This window comes from Adiantum capillus-veneris, chromosome 16 (genome assembly GCF_014529385.1).
Source record: "Adiantum capillus-veneris isolate H3 chromosome 16, ASM1452938v2, whole genome shotgun sequence".
NCBI classification, from domain to species: Eukaryota; Viridiplantae; Streptophyta; class Polypodiopsida; order Polypodiales; family Pteridaceae; genus Adiantum; species Adiantum capillus-veneris.
In genome coordinates, this window is record NC_140946.1 from 14409878 (window position 1) to 14425671 (window position 15794).

Here is a 15794-nt window from a genome sequence, read left to right on the forward strand (position 1 = left end):
TGGTGATTGCTTCCCAAGTGGTGATACCTCTAATGACTAGGCCATTGTAGATATCCTCATGTCATAATCCCCTAATGAATCTATCAAGCAATTGATTATTATTGAAGCGCTCATTTGGATTACGAAGAGAATTCAAATGCTTCAAACGACTAATAAAGTCTCTCACCGACTCTCCTTCCTCTCATTGGGCTTTCTGGAGCTGAGAGGCTACACCCCAAAGCACTCCCTCTCGTATGTATTCTTTTAAGAACAGTCTCCTAAGAGTAGGGTAATTTATTTTTTCTTCCACCCTTAGGGTTCTATACCAATCCCCAGCCTTTCCACTTAAGGTTAGGCTTAAAGCATTACTCAGGTCATTGTGTTCTCCTAGAGAATCGCATATTTGTTCAAACACTTCAATATGCTTTCTCACATCCCCTTCTCCATGAAATTTTTGTGTGAGCTTGGCTATTTGTACTGCCTTACTTCTAGGTTCTCTATCAGGCATCTTACGCATATTCTCACCAATAGATCGATCAATAGCTTGAGCAAATGTTGCCAAGTCACCTAAGTGAGTAGGAACCGTGGGTGGAGGTGCTCCAGAGACTACATGTGGAGTAGGTATTGTCATTGGGCTTGGCACATAGGAAGCCCTTGGGTTCCACATTTGGTACAGTGTTGTGCCATGTGGTGGTCCAAAGTTCGTATGTGTGGCCCTAGGCATAGTAGACATCGGGTGTGACATGCTAATGCTAGCCGGTATGGTCCCATGGAAATAAGAGCTTGGGTGTTGTGGTTGTGGAGCATAGGTAGTTAAAACAATGGGAGGGGTAGGGACTACATGAGTACAAGGACCTATAGGTATATACGATTGGTACACACTTTTAGGTACTGTTGCAGGCATTGAGCTACCATGTAGTGGTGCTTTACTAACAAATGAGGTCCATGGCATGTTTCTTGGCATGCCCATCATTGGGGTAGGCATGGTAGCCGTGGCATCATCGAGGGAAAGATGAGCTAGACTTGGAAAAGTGAAGCTATCACTGGTGGGCTCATATTGCACTAAGACTACTGGCGAAACAACATATGGGGGATCCATCGAACTTATCGAGGGAGTCTCCATTTGCGATAAGGTTGGTTGTTTAGTCTTCCCTGTATCCAAGAATCTCATGAGACCCGTTGAAGATATGTGGATCCCCTTGTTTTGTCTCTCTAGCTCAATAACCCTATGGATGACCTCACAAACTCTTTGTTGTTGATCCTCCATGCTAGTAGAACCCGTTGTGGATTGTAGGACATCTAACCAACCCAGGATAGGTGTGACCTGTGTATAGGTCGGTTACAGTTTCCGTTAGAAGTTCGTACTGCCAGTTCTCATTTAGGAACACTCCATCTAGGCTTGAGGTGCTAGGGGTGTCCTTTGAACTAGATGCAATGTGGCTCTCTATGGGTTGACCCTTAGTGGTTGCTAAGTTAGGAGCATTCGATTGCTCTCCTAACAAGGATATTGACATAGGAGCTTTTGCTTTTAACTCTCTTTATTGCTCTGCCTTGCGTAAGCTCTCAATTACCTTTTCCCTAGCCGCAATGATATATCGCTCAACTTCTTGTACTTCGGCAAGGCTTCTACCATCAAGTAATATAACCTGGTATTCACTTGCACACTCTCTAAGGGCATATAGGGTGGGTCTACATTGGTCATGAATGGCGAATTTACTTCCCCACCCCTCTCATTTACATCATTAGCTACATGTTCGGAGCGAGTGGCTCTACTAAAGGTTTCCTTCAAGCGGCTAAGCACGCTCGGCCTGGACCGTGGACCCATGGCATGCATGTCTTGGCTTGAGTATCGGGATTACACATTGGGAAACCCTCCATGATGTCGTAGTCAGAGGAAGAGTCACTAGTCACTATGTTTGGGTCTTGGTTTGTACTACCTTGGGTCCCCGCCGAGGGCCTGGAACCTAAGGTAGGTGGATATTGAGAACTCGCGTAAGTTGAAATGCTCTCTAGTTGCTCGGCCTCTAGCTCACGACCAGAGCACAGATGCATGTGCCTTTGACACCCTACAAGCATCGGCGAATAACCTCGAAGGTTAATCGCTTACTTTTTTAGGCGTCCGTTTTCACTCGTTTTTTTATGTTTTTTAATGATCAGTTTTTGGATTAGAGCGTGTGATAGCTTAAAACAAGCGTATCACTCGGGGGATTGTGGTGTGCTTTACAGCACAGTGTTCGGTTACCCGAAGCTCCATTGGTCCTCAAAAAGGTCGATTTTTACCTACGCGTGAGGCTAAAACACGTAATTTTAAAGGGGGACTGAGGCGTGAGCCTGAGCGTGGGCTTGGGCTTGGGCTTGGGGGATATTCTTGATCCCAATCCTACCTTTAATTTTTTATTTTTTATTTTTGGGATAAGGTTGCTGCGGCCGCGCTGTGTGCGCGAGCACACACACCTAACCTACCTACTTACAATTAATACAGCTACTGTTACACACTAACACACTACTATAGCAACTCATTAGCTAACAAAACTACTTATTGTACTTTACACAGAACTAACATTATGGATCTACTACCTTAATCCTAACACCTTATCACAGAGAAAACACCTTATGAACAGAAAAAACACAGTACCTTTCAATCCCTTATTAACAAAACAATACACAGCATCAAAACAAACTCCCTCTCAACACACACACCTTCCTTCTCTACCTTTCCTACATTTCAAAATGCACCACAAAGTAGCATAGAGTGCTACTCGAGCTTAATGCAAGGCATTCCCCGGCAACAACGCCAAAAATGTACCCGTCTGTTGCACGTGTCAATGCAAGGGACTTGCCGATACACTGTGTGCGAGCCACAAATGGCTCCAAGCACACAACTAGACTAATGTATCAAGCTCAAGAGAGCAAGGGTGTGTGACTCACCGCCCTACGCTCGCTTTCATGGAGCATTCCTCGCCGCGAAGAAGAAGAAGCTACCGCCATGCCGCACTCAACCACCTTGTCGACGTTGTGCCGTTGTCGCAATGCTCGATCACACACTCTCTCTCTCTCACGCATACACACACACACACACACACAAGGAGATGAAGAAGAAGAAGATGGAGATGGAGCAACAACACTCTTCGATTACACAAATGAAAGAATGAATGATTTTTAAGTTTATGTGACTTTTATATGAGCTCGCCCCATTCACACTTGGGCGCCCATGCTTAGCCAACTAACCCTTGAATGTTCCAATTAGAGTGTGCTTCTCATCGGCGATCACTCTTACCCTTTTCCTATTGGATCAACAAGCCCGGTCCCTGACTCTACCAAATAAATAATAAGGCGCCTGTCGTAAGTGATAGGGTGTGCGTGAGCCATGAGGGTTAACAATGAGGATGCTATCCTAGGGGCACCATGGTTTGCTTGCATGGCTACCAATATGAAGATCCGTGAAAGGAGAATCTACTTCACCTATAGGGGAAAGAACATGTATATAGATTCTAGTGAGCGTGGTCACACTATTCCACTTGTAAATCCTCCCGCTTTTGATAAATCAATGAAGAGCTCAGTTTCTGCGTACATGATTTTTGTCAAAGAGTCTCTAAAAGATCCTAATGTTTTATCAAATGTAAATGGTAGGAATCAAGAAGAGTTAGATTTGTTTAATTTTCTAAAAGGATTCCAAGATGTGTTCATTGATGATATCCATATGGACTTACCTCCAAAAAGAGGGAATGATGACCATCGAATTTAGCTCCTTCCAGGAAGCTCAACAAGAGGAGATCATGAGGCAAGTAGAGGAATTGGCTTACCTCCCAACCATTCCTCATGCTTCCGGATCTCTCAAAGCCATTTGAGGTCCAATGTGATGCTTGTGGTGAATGCCTTGGAGCAGTCTTGCTTCAAGAAGGGCATGCCATAGCATATGAGAGTCGAAGACTCAACACGATGAACGAGTCTTGGGTATTTATGAGAAAGAGCTTTTAGTTGTTCTACATGCCCTAGACACATGGAAGCACTACTTATTGGGGACTCCATTCATTCTACAATCGACTACCAAAGTCTCAAGTATTTTATGACGCAACCAAGCTTTTTGACAAACAAATGAGGTGGGCAAATTTTCTTTCGCAATTTAATTTCCATATTGCTCACATTGCTGGTAAGCACAATCAAGTGGCTGATGCACTTTCACGACGATCAAAAGTTAATGCAGTGTCTATAGCTACTCACAATGATCTATCTTCTATGAGAGATGAGTATGCTACTGACCCTGACTTTAGATATATAATGTCAGCCCTTGCTTTGGGAAAGAAAGAGGAACCATTCACCTTGTAGGATGGTTATCTTCTGCACGGCAATAGGCTATGTGTTACCCATTCCCTTCGTGAGAAAGTTATATGTTATCTTCTTCACGGCAATAGGCTATGTGTTACCCATTCCCTTCGCGAGAAAATTATGTATGAATCCCATGCTTCTCCCTATGCGGGACATAGAGACTTTCAACCTACTCTTTGAGGAGTAGAGACGTATTTCTATTGGCCTACCATGAAAGTAAACATACAAGAGTATGTTTCAAAATGCGTAGTGCCAAAAGACTAAGTATGATAGAGGGAAGCAACGTGGATTACTTCAGCGATTGCCTATCCCAAATTCACCATGGGAGAGTATATCCATGGATTTCATCTTTGGATTACCCAAGTCTATCCATGGAAATACGGGAATATGGACAATAGTCGATAAGTTTAGCAAGCAAGCACACTTTATTCCTGTCAAAAAGACTATTAAGGCACATCAAATGGCAACTCTGTTCATATCTCGGACTTTCAAACACCATGGATTACCAACATCTATCGTGTCAGATAGAGATCCTAGAATGATCAGTAACTTCTGGAAAGGTCTCTTTGAAAATCTAGGAACAAGATTGAATTTCTCTTCGGCCTATCATCCACAAATGGATGGACAAAGTGAGATAGACAATCTTACGATACTCAATCTACTAAAGACTTATGTTACAGAAGTAGATCAACGCTCACAATGGGAAAGGTACTTACCTCTGGTATAGTATGTCTACAATAATATTGTACATACTTCTACGAGAAAAGCACCTTTTGAGATCATTGAGGGAAGACCTAAAAGTCCCTTGCTACTCAAAGTACATGGGAAGATCTTGGCTGCCGATGAGTATAGCCGTGACCTACAAGAATCTTTTCAAAACATTAAGGAGGCTATATCCATCTCTCAACAAAGGCAAAAAGCTGCTGCTGACAACCACATAAGGGCCTTAACGTTCAAAAAAATTGATTGGGTCTTACTTAAGTTTCCTAAGGCTCGATTAAGGAAAACGACGGGCTAAAATCCTATGGGCCATCAAAAGTATTATGCTAAGCCAGCAAAAAGTTACTATGGTCCTTTCCAAATCTTGAAGCCCATCAATGAGACGGCTTACCAACTCAACTTGCCCAACCATTGGCTCATACACAATGCTTTTCATGTGAGCCTACTCAAGCCCTACAAAGGAGATCCACCAAGTGAACCAATTATTAAAGACCCTCTCGAATTTGAAGACCAAGAAGAGGTGCTACAACCCGAAGCTATTCTTTGGCATGAAGACAAGGTACTACGACATGGTAACATTATCCGACGGTATCTTATTAAGTTCAAAAATTATCCTTTTGAAGATGCTAAATGGATGCAAGGAATACAGCTTAAGGATAGTATGAACCTTGTCAATGCTTACAATGCTACATTAGAGTATACAAATGTACAAATTTCTTTTAAATGACCCATGTTTTTGTCTTATAAGAGTAGTTCTTTTTTTAATTGTGCACAAATTTAAATAGTATGCATGCTTAGAATCGTGTTTGTGATGACGACGTCTCTCAAACACCAAGTAGAATTTGTCACTCTACTTTGGGAGAATGAAATGGACTAAAGAGCAGACATGCTTGCGGTAGCTATGTCTCCCAAGCACCAAATGGATTGGTCATCCATCTTGGAAAGATGTCGTGGGGTCAAAAGGGATCCTCTACCCGCTAATAAGTAAGATTGACTAATGACTAAGGCTTTATCTCTTCTATCTCATAGTCGAGGATGACTATGCTTTCAAGAGAGAGGTAATGTTAGAAAATCTAATATCTAACGAACCCAAATGATTTTCTCATATTGAACTGATCATTTAATATGGGAGAATAAACAAAACAAGGGTTAAGATATAGTCATGTACTTATAGATCTATCTCAACACGGGGCCAATGGTAATGGGGCTCAAATGAGAGATGGTCTATCAAAGAGCAAGGCTAACCAATGGAGCATAAATACCTTAGGGTTAGCTTCATTGAAGACCTCCAATAGTCATTGTTAAAAGTCCTTTGACCTTAGGTAAGCTAGGGATGTGCTTGAGGTGGGAACTCGACCCAAGCTTAAGGTGTTTGACATGCCTGATGACTAAAATGCTTGAGATGCTAGGGCTTTACTTGAGGTAAGAACCCAGCCCAAGCTTGTGGTGAGAACTAGGCCCAAGGTTGAGGGGCTTGTGGTGGCATGAAAGTCAAAATGAATCCCTACAAGGAGGAGGCGAGCCATGCAAGAAGAGGGGGTGGTTGCTTGACCACTCTCTCTCCCAAAGGGCACCCCTTGCCCAAGGGGCAAGTAGGACAATGTAAAGCCCCTAGCTAGGTTACCCCATGGTGTGCCTAAAGCCTATTGGTTGGCCTTCCAAGGGGTCCAATGATAATTTAGAAGATTTAATTAATTGTTTTTACATTTATCAAGTCCTCTCTCTCGAAGGGGAAAGGGGGACACTTGTCCCAAGGCTACCCTTGTTACTTGATTTACCTCCTGCTTGTGATTGGCTAGGCCTGGAGGGGTCCAATGAGCTTCAAGCATGAGCTACAAGGGGAGGTCGACCAAAGCAAGTAGGGGGCCTGTTTACGAGGTACACTCTCCCACACACACACTCAGACACACTCTCATTGTGTAAAGTGCAAAGTGAAAGAGCTCCCTCTCCTTCTCCAAGCAAGTAGAGAGGTTGAGAGCCTACACCAACACTCTTGGCTATGGAATGCAAATCCAACCAAGAGCCATGCTTCAATGCTTAAGCTGGCCATCTTCTCCATCTTCATTACTATGCTATTATGTATGCTAGCAAGAAGAGTGATGATAAGTGAGGAACTAATTCTTTCTCCTATGAAATGTTTCTTCTTCCTCTTCCCTACCCTTATTCCCTGCTAGCTCTCTCCACCTTCGAAGGTGTTTGAGGTCTTGGGACTGAGGCTTGGGATAGTTAATGCTTTCCACAAAGTTTATGTTATGCATGAAGCTTTCCATCTTCATTGTATCACCTAGGTCACAAGGAACACAAAGATTGCATTGTAACAAGTCTCTCTTGATGGGAGAAACTATAATACAAATGCCTATTGGAGGGGGACCGACTCCACATAAATCCGGTCCTCAACTGTTGTCATGTTCTTTAAACTCTCTCTCTTGCAAAAGTATTGTTCGTGCCAAGTTAACTAAATGCTATGTTTATGTTGCTACCATCAATTATGCTCACCTGCTATACTCACAAAGTAATTTCACAAAAGTACTCTTTCTATTGCAGTCCATTTCCCAAGCGGTCTTAAGCACTCATTCCCATGTTAGGCCCTTAATACCCCTAACAATGTGTTTAAGGAGCAATACATTGTTTGCCATAGCTTCATGAGAGCTAGATCCTCAAGAGTGGGAAGAAGAAGGACCTGGTGATGGTGAGGGAGATCGTCTCCTCCTTTGATGGAAGTGATGTCTTTGAATTCTCCCACTCTTAGAAGAAGAATCCTTGCTTGAGGGAGACCTTCGAGCGATTAGAATATCGTTGTTGAGAAGAGCCCCTCAACATGCTCACTCCCTTATTGAGAGCATTGTTCTCGAGGAGGAGTCCTTGTGGTAAGAACCATTTCATAGTGCAAACATCAACCCTTGTACTGTGGGTTGTAAAGAGAAACCTTTGTACGAAATACCTTATATGAATGAGTTTCTTGTGTCGAAGCTTCATCTTGCTTACAATTGATTTCATGTCAATCAATCTCTCCTTGTACTTTGTTTTCTTTTCTTTCCTTTTTTTAATCCATGGTTATCTTTAAATTCCTTATACTTTGTTTTCGTTTCTTTCCTTTAATCAAATACCTTAGAAGTTGGAGAAAAGAGTACTACTCTCAATATATACTAGGACCGTTCTCTACCTTGTGCAAGAGAGGAAAACCTTTAGCTATGATACCAATGAAACCTTAATTAGCGTTGGATTGCTTTAGGCATAAACTCATGTTACCATAGGTTACATTTTTGGGTGCATAACTAAGCACCATATATTCACACTAGCATGCTTATAACCAAAATTAAGGCGAAGATTATTTACATAAGAAGACACAAGATTCAGATCCGGCTTTCATAAGGCCAGTCCCCCCTCAAAAGACGTTTCATTGATCGTGATCTTGAAGCTCACAGAGGAGGATGAAAATGGCTCTTTTGAGCGTCCACTAAAGAGTGAGTTCATTTGAGAGATGGGAAGCTAAGCAGATAATAGCCCATGGTCTCTTGAATGTGAGACAATACCCCAATTATGATGCTAGTGGACCTCTCTTGTATCAAGACGAAGGTACTAAAGAGAAGCTTGATATTGAGCTCAATGAGGATGAACCAATCTTCTTAAGAGAGCAAACAAGGTACTCCATTGATGTGTCACTTGGGAAAATCGTAAGAAATCTAGATGGTTTACTTTAGAGAGGTGCAATGACACATATTGCTTATCCAAGGGGAGGAGAGAGTTGTGAGAGCGACAACAAAGGACTATGCTTGATTCCATCCCAAAGGATGTGAATCATCCTTGGGAAGATTCCATGCCACGAGAGTGGCATCTCGTTTAGGAACTTCATGATGTAGGACTCTGTACGTATGATATGGCAGAGTGGATGAAGGATGCATTTGGTAAGGCACCCACACTTGGCCACATGGTTGGTTGTTAGCCGTTGAAACTTCTTAGTCTACTTCAATCTCAACATGTAGAGCTTTCACTTCTATATTTAAAGCCACCTAAAAGCAGCACTACACTCTTTGTGCTATAATACTAAAAGCGAACTTCATATCATTGCGTTCTATGTGCTTCATGAGGTGGCATGCAATGTTCTTCAAGATCAAGGGGCGGCGATGGCAAGGGGTTATTGAATACCAGATTATCATAGAGAAATTTAGGTTCATTATTTTGTTATTGAATACCATGACTATGTAGTGGGATTCTCTTAGTACGAAAAGTTTAATTGTAGCTCCTCAAAAGGGAGATTTTTGCTGTACAAACTTGTTCAATTGAAGACATTACTCAAAAAGTTAATGCTCTATCTTGATGGAAGGATTGGATGCGTGCTTTATTGAAAAATGAGGACTTGATTTTACAAACGTGTTTCACAAAACCTTATCTTTTTTTCTTCGAAAAAACTTATCGAGCAATTATGTATATATCCTATTTACACATTAACTCTTATGACTACAAATTTACACCAATTCACACATTAACTACTTCTTGGTGCATCTCTACCTTCTCCATTATGTATACGAGTACTGCCAGCCGCCTTCGGTGGCCTCTCTCTCTCTCTCTCTTTCGCTCCCCTTCATCTCACTTGGCGTTTAGCATTCATCTTGCAAAGAGAGACACGTGTAAAGGGTTATGTACTCCGTCATATTATGTTAGTAGATATCCTATTTACACGTTAACTTATCTTGCTATACTGGCTTTTCTATAACCAATCCAATTTAAGTCCTCAAAGGGACTAAGGGACGGCCCTTTCGCCGAAACGCACATATGGTCTAGAGCGTTTGAAACACACCCCAAAGGAACTAAGACAAGGGGAGAGTCATACGAGGTCTAGGTGGAGAATTGTATGCCTATCTCAAAACCCTTGCTTCTTTTCTGGCGCTTCTGCGAACTGGCATCGCACACCTCTGTGTCGCGGGAGCTGTCTCTGCCGTTTTTTGCAGATCGCTGTCCGCCAACATGGCGACCTTCGCCAAGCCGGAGAATGCTCTCAAGCGCGCGGAAGGTATGGTCTCCTAGTCGTGGTTCTCCCAGTGTTCCTGCGCTCTTCCCATCGGAGCTGCAATCACGCAGATGTGGTTTTGCAGCTGTATATAGTCCTGGAAATTTGAGAGTCTCCAATGCCCATTTCTGCTTAAGGGCAATCCAGACGTCGTAAAAGAGTGTAGTGTTAAGAAGGTTACCTGTTTGTTGAAACCTTGATGTCGTGTAACTACTCTGAACAAAGAATGGTGGGTTTCATTATTGAGAGAGTGAAAGGGCTTGATCAAAGAGGAGTTTCTGGGGTAGAGACAAGCACCTAGATGGAGAGAGATCCATCTTTTGAGGGGTAGAAACGCTGTTATGTTTTGTTGGAAGAAAAAGTTCTAATTTTTTCATCTTATGTCTGGTGTATTGCAGAGTTAATGAATGTTGGGCAAAAGCAAGCTGCTTTACAAGCTTTGCATGACCTCATCACTTCAAAACGCTACAGGGCATGGCAGAAGACGTTAGAGAGAATCATGTTCAAGTATATTGAACTCTGTGTGGACATGAGAAAAGGGAGATTTGCTAAGGATGGTCTTATCCAGTACCGAATTGTATGTCAGCAAGTCAATGTTTCCTCGTTGGAAGATGTTATCAAGTACTTCCTCCAACTATCTAGCGAGAGAGCAGAGAAGGCTCAAGCTCAAGCTTCGGCAGAGATTTCTCTGGATATTGAAGATTTAGAAGCAGAGAACAGACCTGAGGATTTAATGCTGAGTTATGTTAGTGGTGAAAAGGGAAGAGAAAGATCGGACAGAGAGTTGGTCACACCATGGTTTAAGTTTCTCTGGGAAACATATCGGACCGTGTTAGAGATATTACGAAACAATTCCAAGCTGGAGGCCTTATATGCTGTAAGTCTCATCCATAATTATTTGTGAATAACTGGCTGCACAGCTCCCTTGAAGAATGGGCTTTGGCTGTATTTTTGGTGCTCTTTGAATGTGTCTTTTGGTTGCAATGTGCGAACTTTTTTAGGAAATCAGTATCAACCTTGCCATTGTGTAGTGTTTTCTTGTTTGCTTGTTTCAAAGGGCTACCTCCTATTTTACCTGTGCTGACTTTGTCTTTTACCTATTTGTGGTGGTTTTATCAAGCATGTCACTAGCTGGATTACATAGTGTAATTCATTGTTGTATTGATTGTTTCGACTTGTATTGAATTTCCTGGTCTCATGAAAGTTAAGTCTTGAAAATGGAGGACGGTTTAGATTTTGTGTTTTCTGATGACCTTTTAAATACTCAAAATCACACACTAAAGTGATCTTGCTCTTGTTCTTTTGCATTGGTTCTTGAGTGTAGTGGATTCAGTCTCCTTAAATTGGGTGAGAATATGTCCTTTTGTTCATTTTTCTCTGATTTGAGAGTTTTTAATACGACTGATGTTTACAAGATTGCATGTGTTCAAGTGTTAATACAGTGATAGGTCAGATGGTTAAGTTGCTGACTGTGGCATTGTATGCAGATGACTGCACACCGAGCTTTTCAGTTCTGTCTTCAATACAAGCGGACTACAGAGTTTCGCAGGCTTTGTGAGATCCTTCGCAACCATTTAATAAACTTAAACAAGTATAGAGACCAAAGGGACAGGCCTGATTTGACTCTACCAGAAAGCCTTCAGTTTTATCTCGATACAAGGTTTGAACAGCTGAAGGTCGCAACTGAATTAGAGCTTTGGCAGGTGCGTTTTGGTTAGTGATGTGAGCACAGTGGGAAGTTGCTGAAACTATGCACCTCTTTTGTCAAATTTGTCTTCTACAAAAATCCAACCAAACTTATGGAGATTTCCTTTCTTGCAGGAAGCTTTCCGCTCTGTGGAGGACATTCATGGACTGATGACAATGGTGAAGAAGAGCCCTAAACCTCAGATGATGGCAATTTATTATGCCAAATTGACAAAAATATTTTGGGTCTCCAACAGCCACTTGTTTCATGCCTACGCATGGTTCAAATTGTACAATCTTCAAAAGAGCTACAACAAAAATTTGACCCAGAAGGACCTCCAGTTAATGGCCTCTTCAGTGCTGCTCGCGACCATCTCAGTGCTTCCTTACGATCACAAACATGGGGCTTCTCACTTGGAGCTTGAGATGGAGAAAGACAGGAATGTACGGATGGCTAGTCTTTTAGGCTTCACGTTGGAGCCTAGGAAGGACACCAGAGAAGTTGTGAGTAGTTAATTGCATCACATGTGCCAACAATTGTGTCATTTTTTTGTCTGTTGATGGGATTGAACTTGTTGGGGTTGCGTTTGTGCTTTTTACAGCTGTCACGGTCAGCGCTACTTTCAGAACTCGTAAGTAATATTTTTTCTGCTCTTCAACAGTGAAGTTTTCCTCCCTTTTCCACTGCTTACAAGCCACTCCTGTGTTGTTAGGCTGCCAAGGGAGTGATGACTTATGTTGCGCCAGAGGTGAAGGATATTTACAGCTTGCTGGAGACCGAGTTTCATCCTTTGGAGCTTGCCTCAAAGGTTCAGCCTCTTTTGAGCAAACTATCCAAGAGCAGTGATAAATTGTCCTCTGCATCACCAGTTCCAGAAGTTTTGTTGGAGCAGTATGTTCCTGCCTTAGAGACTCTCACCACTCTCAGAGTATTGCAGCAGGTAATGTTTAGATATTACAGTAAATCCTGGAATGATTTGTTGCTTAGGTGCTGAAGTTTTTTAAGCTTTTTTGTTTCAGGCATCTCAGGTTTACCAGACAATGAAGATGGAAACATTGGTCAAGATGATTCCCTTCTTTGATTTTTCTGTTGTTGAGAAGCATGCAGTTGATGCCGTGAAATACAATTTTGTGCAAGCAAAGATTGACCACTTGAAAGGTGTTGTCCAATTTGGTAGCCAGGTAGTCTCACTGTTTTGATGGCTGCAGATTGTTTTGAAGACTTAAGGCCTAAAATCTTATGCCATAGTTTCTTTCCTTTTATTTTCACAGGATTTGGAATCAGATAAGATAAGAAACCATTTAACTATACTTGCCAAGCGGCTGAACAAGGCCATTGGCTTAATCAATCCTCCCCTCCCAGAAAAACCTGCTGTGTCGTATAGTGCTCTGTCTGCAGCTGTTGAGAAGGAGCACAAAAAGCTTCTTGCACGCAAGGTTCTAATTGAGAGAAGAAAAGAAGAACAGGAGAGGCTCATGCTAGAAATGGTCAGTGGCTGAGTGTAGTTTTGCATTTAGGTTTTAGCTTCACTTTGAAGATGGGGGGTCGTTTAATTTGGTTTTCCTGATCCAGGAGCGTGAAGAAGAGACCAAAAGATTAAAGCAACAGAAACTTTCAGAGGAGGCAGAACAAAAGCGACTTGCTGCGGAGTCTGCGAAACGCGAAGAGGCTCGGATAAGAAAGGAGATAGAGGAGAAGGAAATAGAGGAGGCAAGGATGCTTCTTGCCGAAGCGGAGAAGAAGAAAGGAAAGAAAGGAAAGAAGGCAGCTATAGATGGAGTGAGTTTCTTATGCATTCTGAGTATTTCCTTTGCCCTGTAGAAAGCACTTGTTGATAACCTAGTATGTTAAGCCTTTAAAGTACATTCTGTTTGAGGGATGTGTGGAGGAATGTATCATACCTGATGTCTTTGCAGGATGTGAAGGTGACAAAGCAAAGTCTTATGGAAGAAGCCTTAAATGAGCAGCAAAGAGAACGGCAGGAGTCTGAGAGGAAGTTGCAGAAACTTGCCAAGACCATGGATCACCTGGAGAGAGCAAGAAGAGAGGAGGAAGCTCCTCTGATTGATGCCGCTTTCAAGAAGCGACTTGAAGATGATGCTATATTTTACGAGCAGCAACAATTGGTCTTACTCGCATGCTTTTTAATGACATCTCTCTTTACACGAGCTCTGAAATTTGTAAGTAACTTATGTTTTGCCTGTTTTTCTGTAGCTTGCTATTGAACAAGGGCAGCAGCAACATGTCTCAGATTTGGCGGAGAAGAACAGACTTCTGCGTATGCTTGAGGACAAGGTAACACCGTACTGTCTTATAGTGTATTTTGATTTTGCCCTGTGTGTGAGGATATACTAATTCAGGTAGTTCTTTTATTTGTTTGCGGCACCCAGAGCTCACTTGCAGGTTTTTGTGTGTCTTGAGCAGAATATGTTCCAGGCCCAAGTGGTGAGTCGACGCAAAGATGAGTTTGTTAAGCTGAAAACGGAGAGGGACGAAAGGGCTGCACAGTTGAAGCTGCTCCGCAAGCAGGAACGCGAGCGTAGAAGAAAAATGGAGTACTATCGCAGGCAAGAGGAGGTTCGGTTGGTTAGACTAAGGGAGGAGGAAGCAGCCAGGAAAAGAGAAGGTAAACTAGTTGCATTGACTTGCTGTCAAATTCATACTACTACCATTTCTAATCCATTTAAAACTGCAGAGGAAGAAACAAGAAAGAAAGAGGAAGCAGAGAGAAAGGCCAAGCTAGATGAGATTGCTGCCAAGCAAAGGCAAAGAGAGTTGGAGCTGGAACAGCGCGATCGATTGGCCAAACAGTCCTTTTCGCCACCGCCAAGATCTGAGGCGCCAAGATCTGAGGAGCCAAAGTCTGGAAAGTACGTTTCTCCTTTGATGCGCAAAAAGTTTGAAGGAGATGCTGCTCCTGCTGCTACGCTGGATAGGGAGGCACCAACAGACAGGTGGACAAGTTTGAGGAATGATTATCGTGCGCCTCCATTGTCCGTGGATGACAGGAAGCCAGCTCCGTTCAGACCCAGAGCATTTAATGAGGATGATCATCCTCCTAGTGCAGGCGGTGATAATAAATATATGCCACCAACAAGAAGGTATGAGCCTCCTCGTAGTGCTGGCGACAATCCTCCTGCAGCTGCAGGTGGTGGGAAGTATGAGCCTCCTGTAAGAGCAGGTGGTGGGAGATACGAACCTCCGGTAAGGGATTCGTTTGATGGGTCTCGTGGGAGATCTGATGGTCCTGCACGCCCTAGAAGTGTCAGTGATTCTCGCTGGGTAAAGAGTTGATAATCATGACGACTTATGGAGACCCAACTTTCAGATATGAAGTTGCCCTATGAAGGACCTCGTCGCAGCAATTTTGCGAGGTTAGAGGAAGAGGGGGGAGAAAGAGAGAGAGAGACAACTTATGTTGACTTCATTGTCGGCTCGTCTTATTTTCAGGTATTTTATTTGTTTAGAAATTTTGTTTCACTTGTCACTTGAATTTGCTTCTACTGAGAATAGTTGAGGAGAAGGCATCAATCATGTATTTCTGTAAGTTTCTTGTGAAATAAAAATCAAGTTTTGTTGGTATATGTGGCTTGCAACTATTGACAAATGATAGTATGAGTACATTCAAAGGGTTTGTTGCCCACGTTTTCAAGGTTGCTCCTTCCTGGCAATTCCTTGTCATACTGGTTTCTCATTTTCTACTGAGAATAGTTGAGGAGAAGGCATCAATCATGTATCTCTGTAAGTTTCTTGCGAAATAAAAATTAAGTTTTGTTGGTATATGTGGCTTACAACTATTGACAAATGATAGTATCAGTACATTCAAAGGGTTTGTTGCCCACGTTTTCAAGGTTGTCCCTTCCTGTCAATTCCTTGTCATACTGGTTTCTCATTTTAGTTTATAGTGTAGTGTTTCAAGAAAGCAAGCTTTCCTCATTTACTTTGCCTTTTTCTTGTGTCCTTTTCAATGTTGTAAATGTTTTATCTCATGAGATTTTAAATTAAGTCCACCCAATTCTTCTCTTAACTTTCTTTGTGATGAAGTTGTGTGTGCCTAGTGATATGGTGGAATTC

General features: G+C 42.4%; 1 protein-coding gene across 1 annotated transcript; it reads left to right on the top strand.

Moving 5' to 3' along the window:
* Positions 1-9852: 9852 nt before the first annotated feature.
* EIF3A (eukaryotic translation initiation factor 3A) lies at positions 9853-15302 on the top strand. The gene is made up of 13 exons (XM_086484655.1): positions 9853-10036; positions 10432-10910; positions 11521-11736; positions 11855-12223; positions 12322-12351; positions 12433-12660; positions 12740-12901; positions 12992-13207; positions 13293-13499; positions 13637-13846; positions 13935-14015; positions 14145-14346; positions 14416-15302. Exons 1-13 carry the CDS (start codon positions 9991-9993, stop codon positions 15012-15014), a joined length of 3045 nt encoding a protein of 1014 aa, XP_086340781.1. The 5' UTR covers positions 9853-9990; the 3' UTR covers positions 15015-15302.
* Positions 15303-15794: the final 492 nt, after the last annotated feature.

Excerpts from the sequence above, each read along its gene's own strand:
- EIF3A (XM_086484655.1), top strand. The coding sequence starts at position 9,991 with ATGGCGACCTTCGCCAAGCCGGAGAATGCTCTCAAGCGCGCGGAAG. Across the intron at positions 11,737-11,854 it reads CTGAATTAGAGCTTTGGCAG|GAAGCTTTCCGCTCTGTGGA; the intron begins GTGCGTTTTGGT and ends CCTTTCTTGCAG. Across the intron at positions 12,902-12,991 it reads TTGTCCAATTTGGTAGCCAG|GATTTGGAATCAGATAAGAT; the intron begins GTAGTCTCACTG and ends TTATTTTCACAG.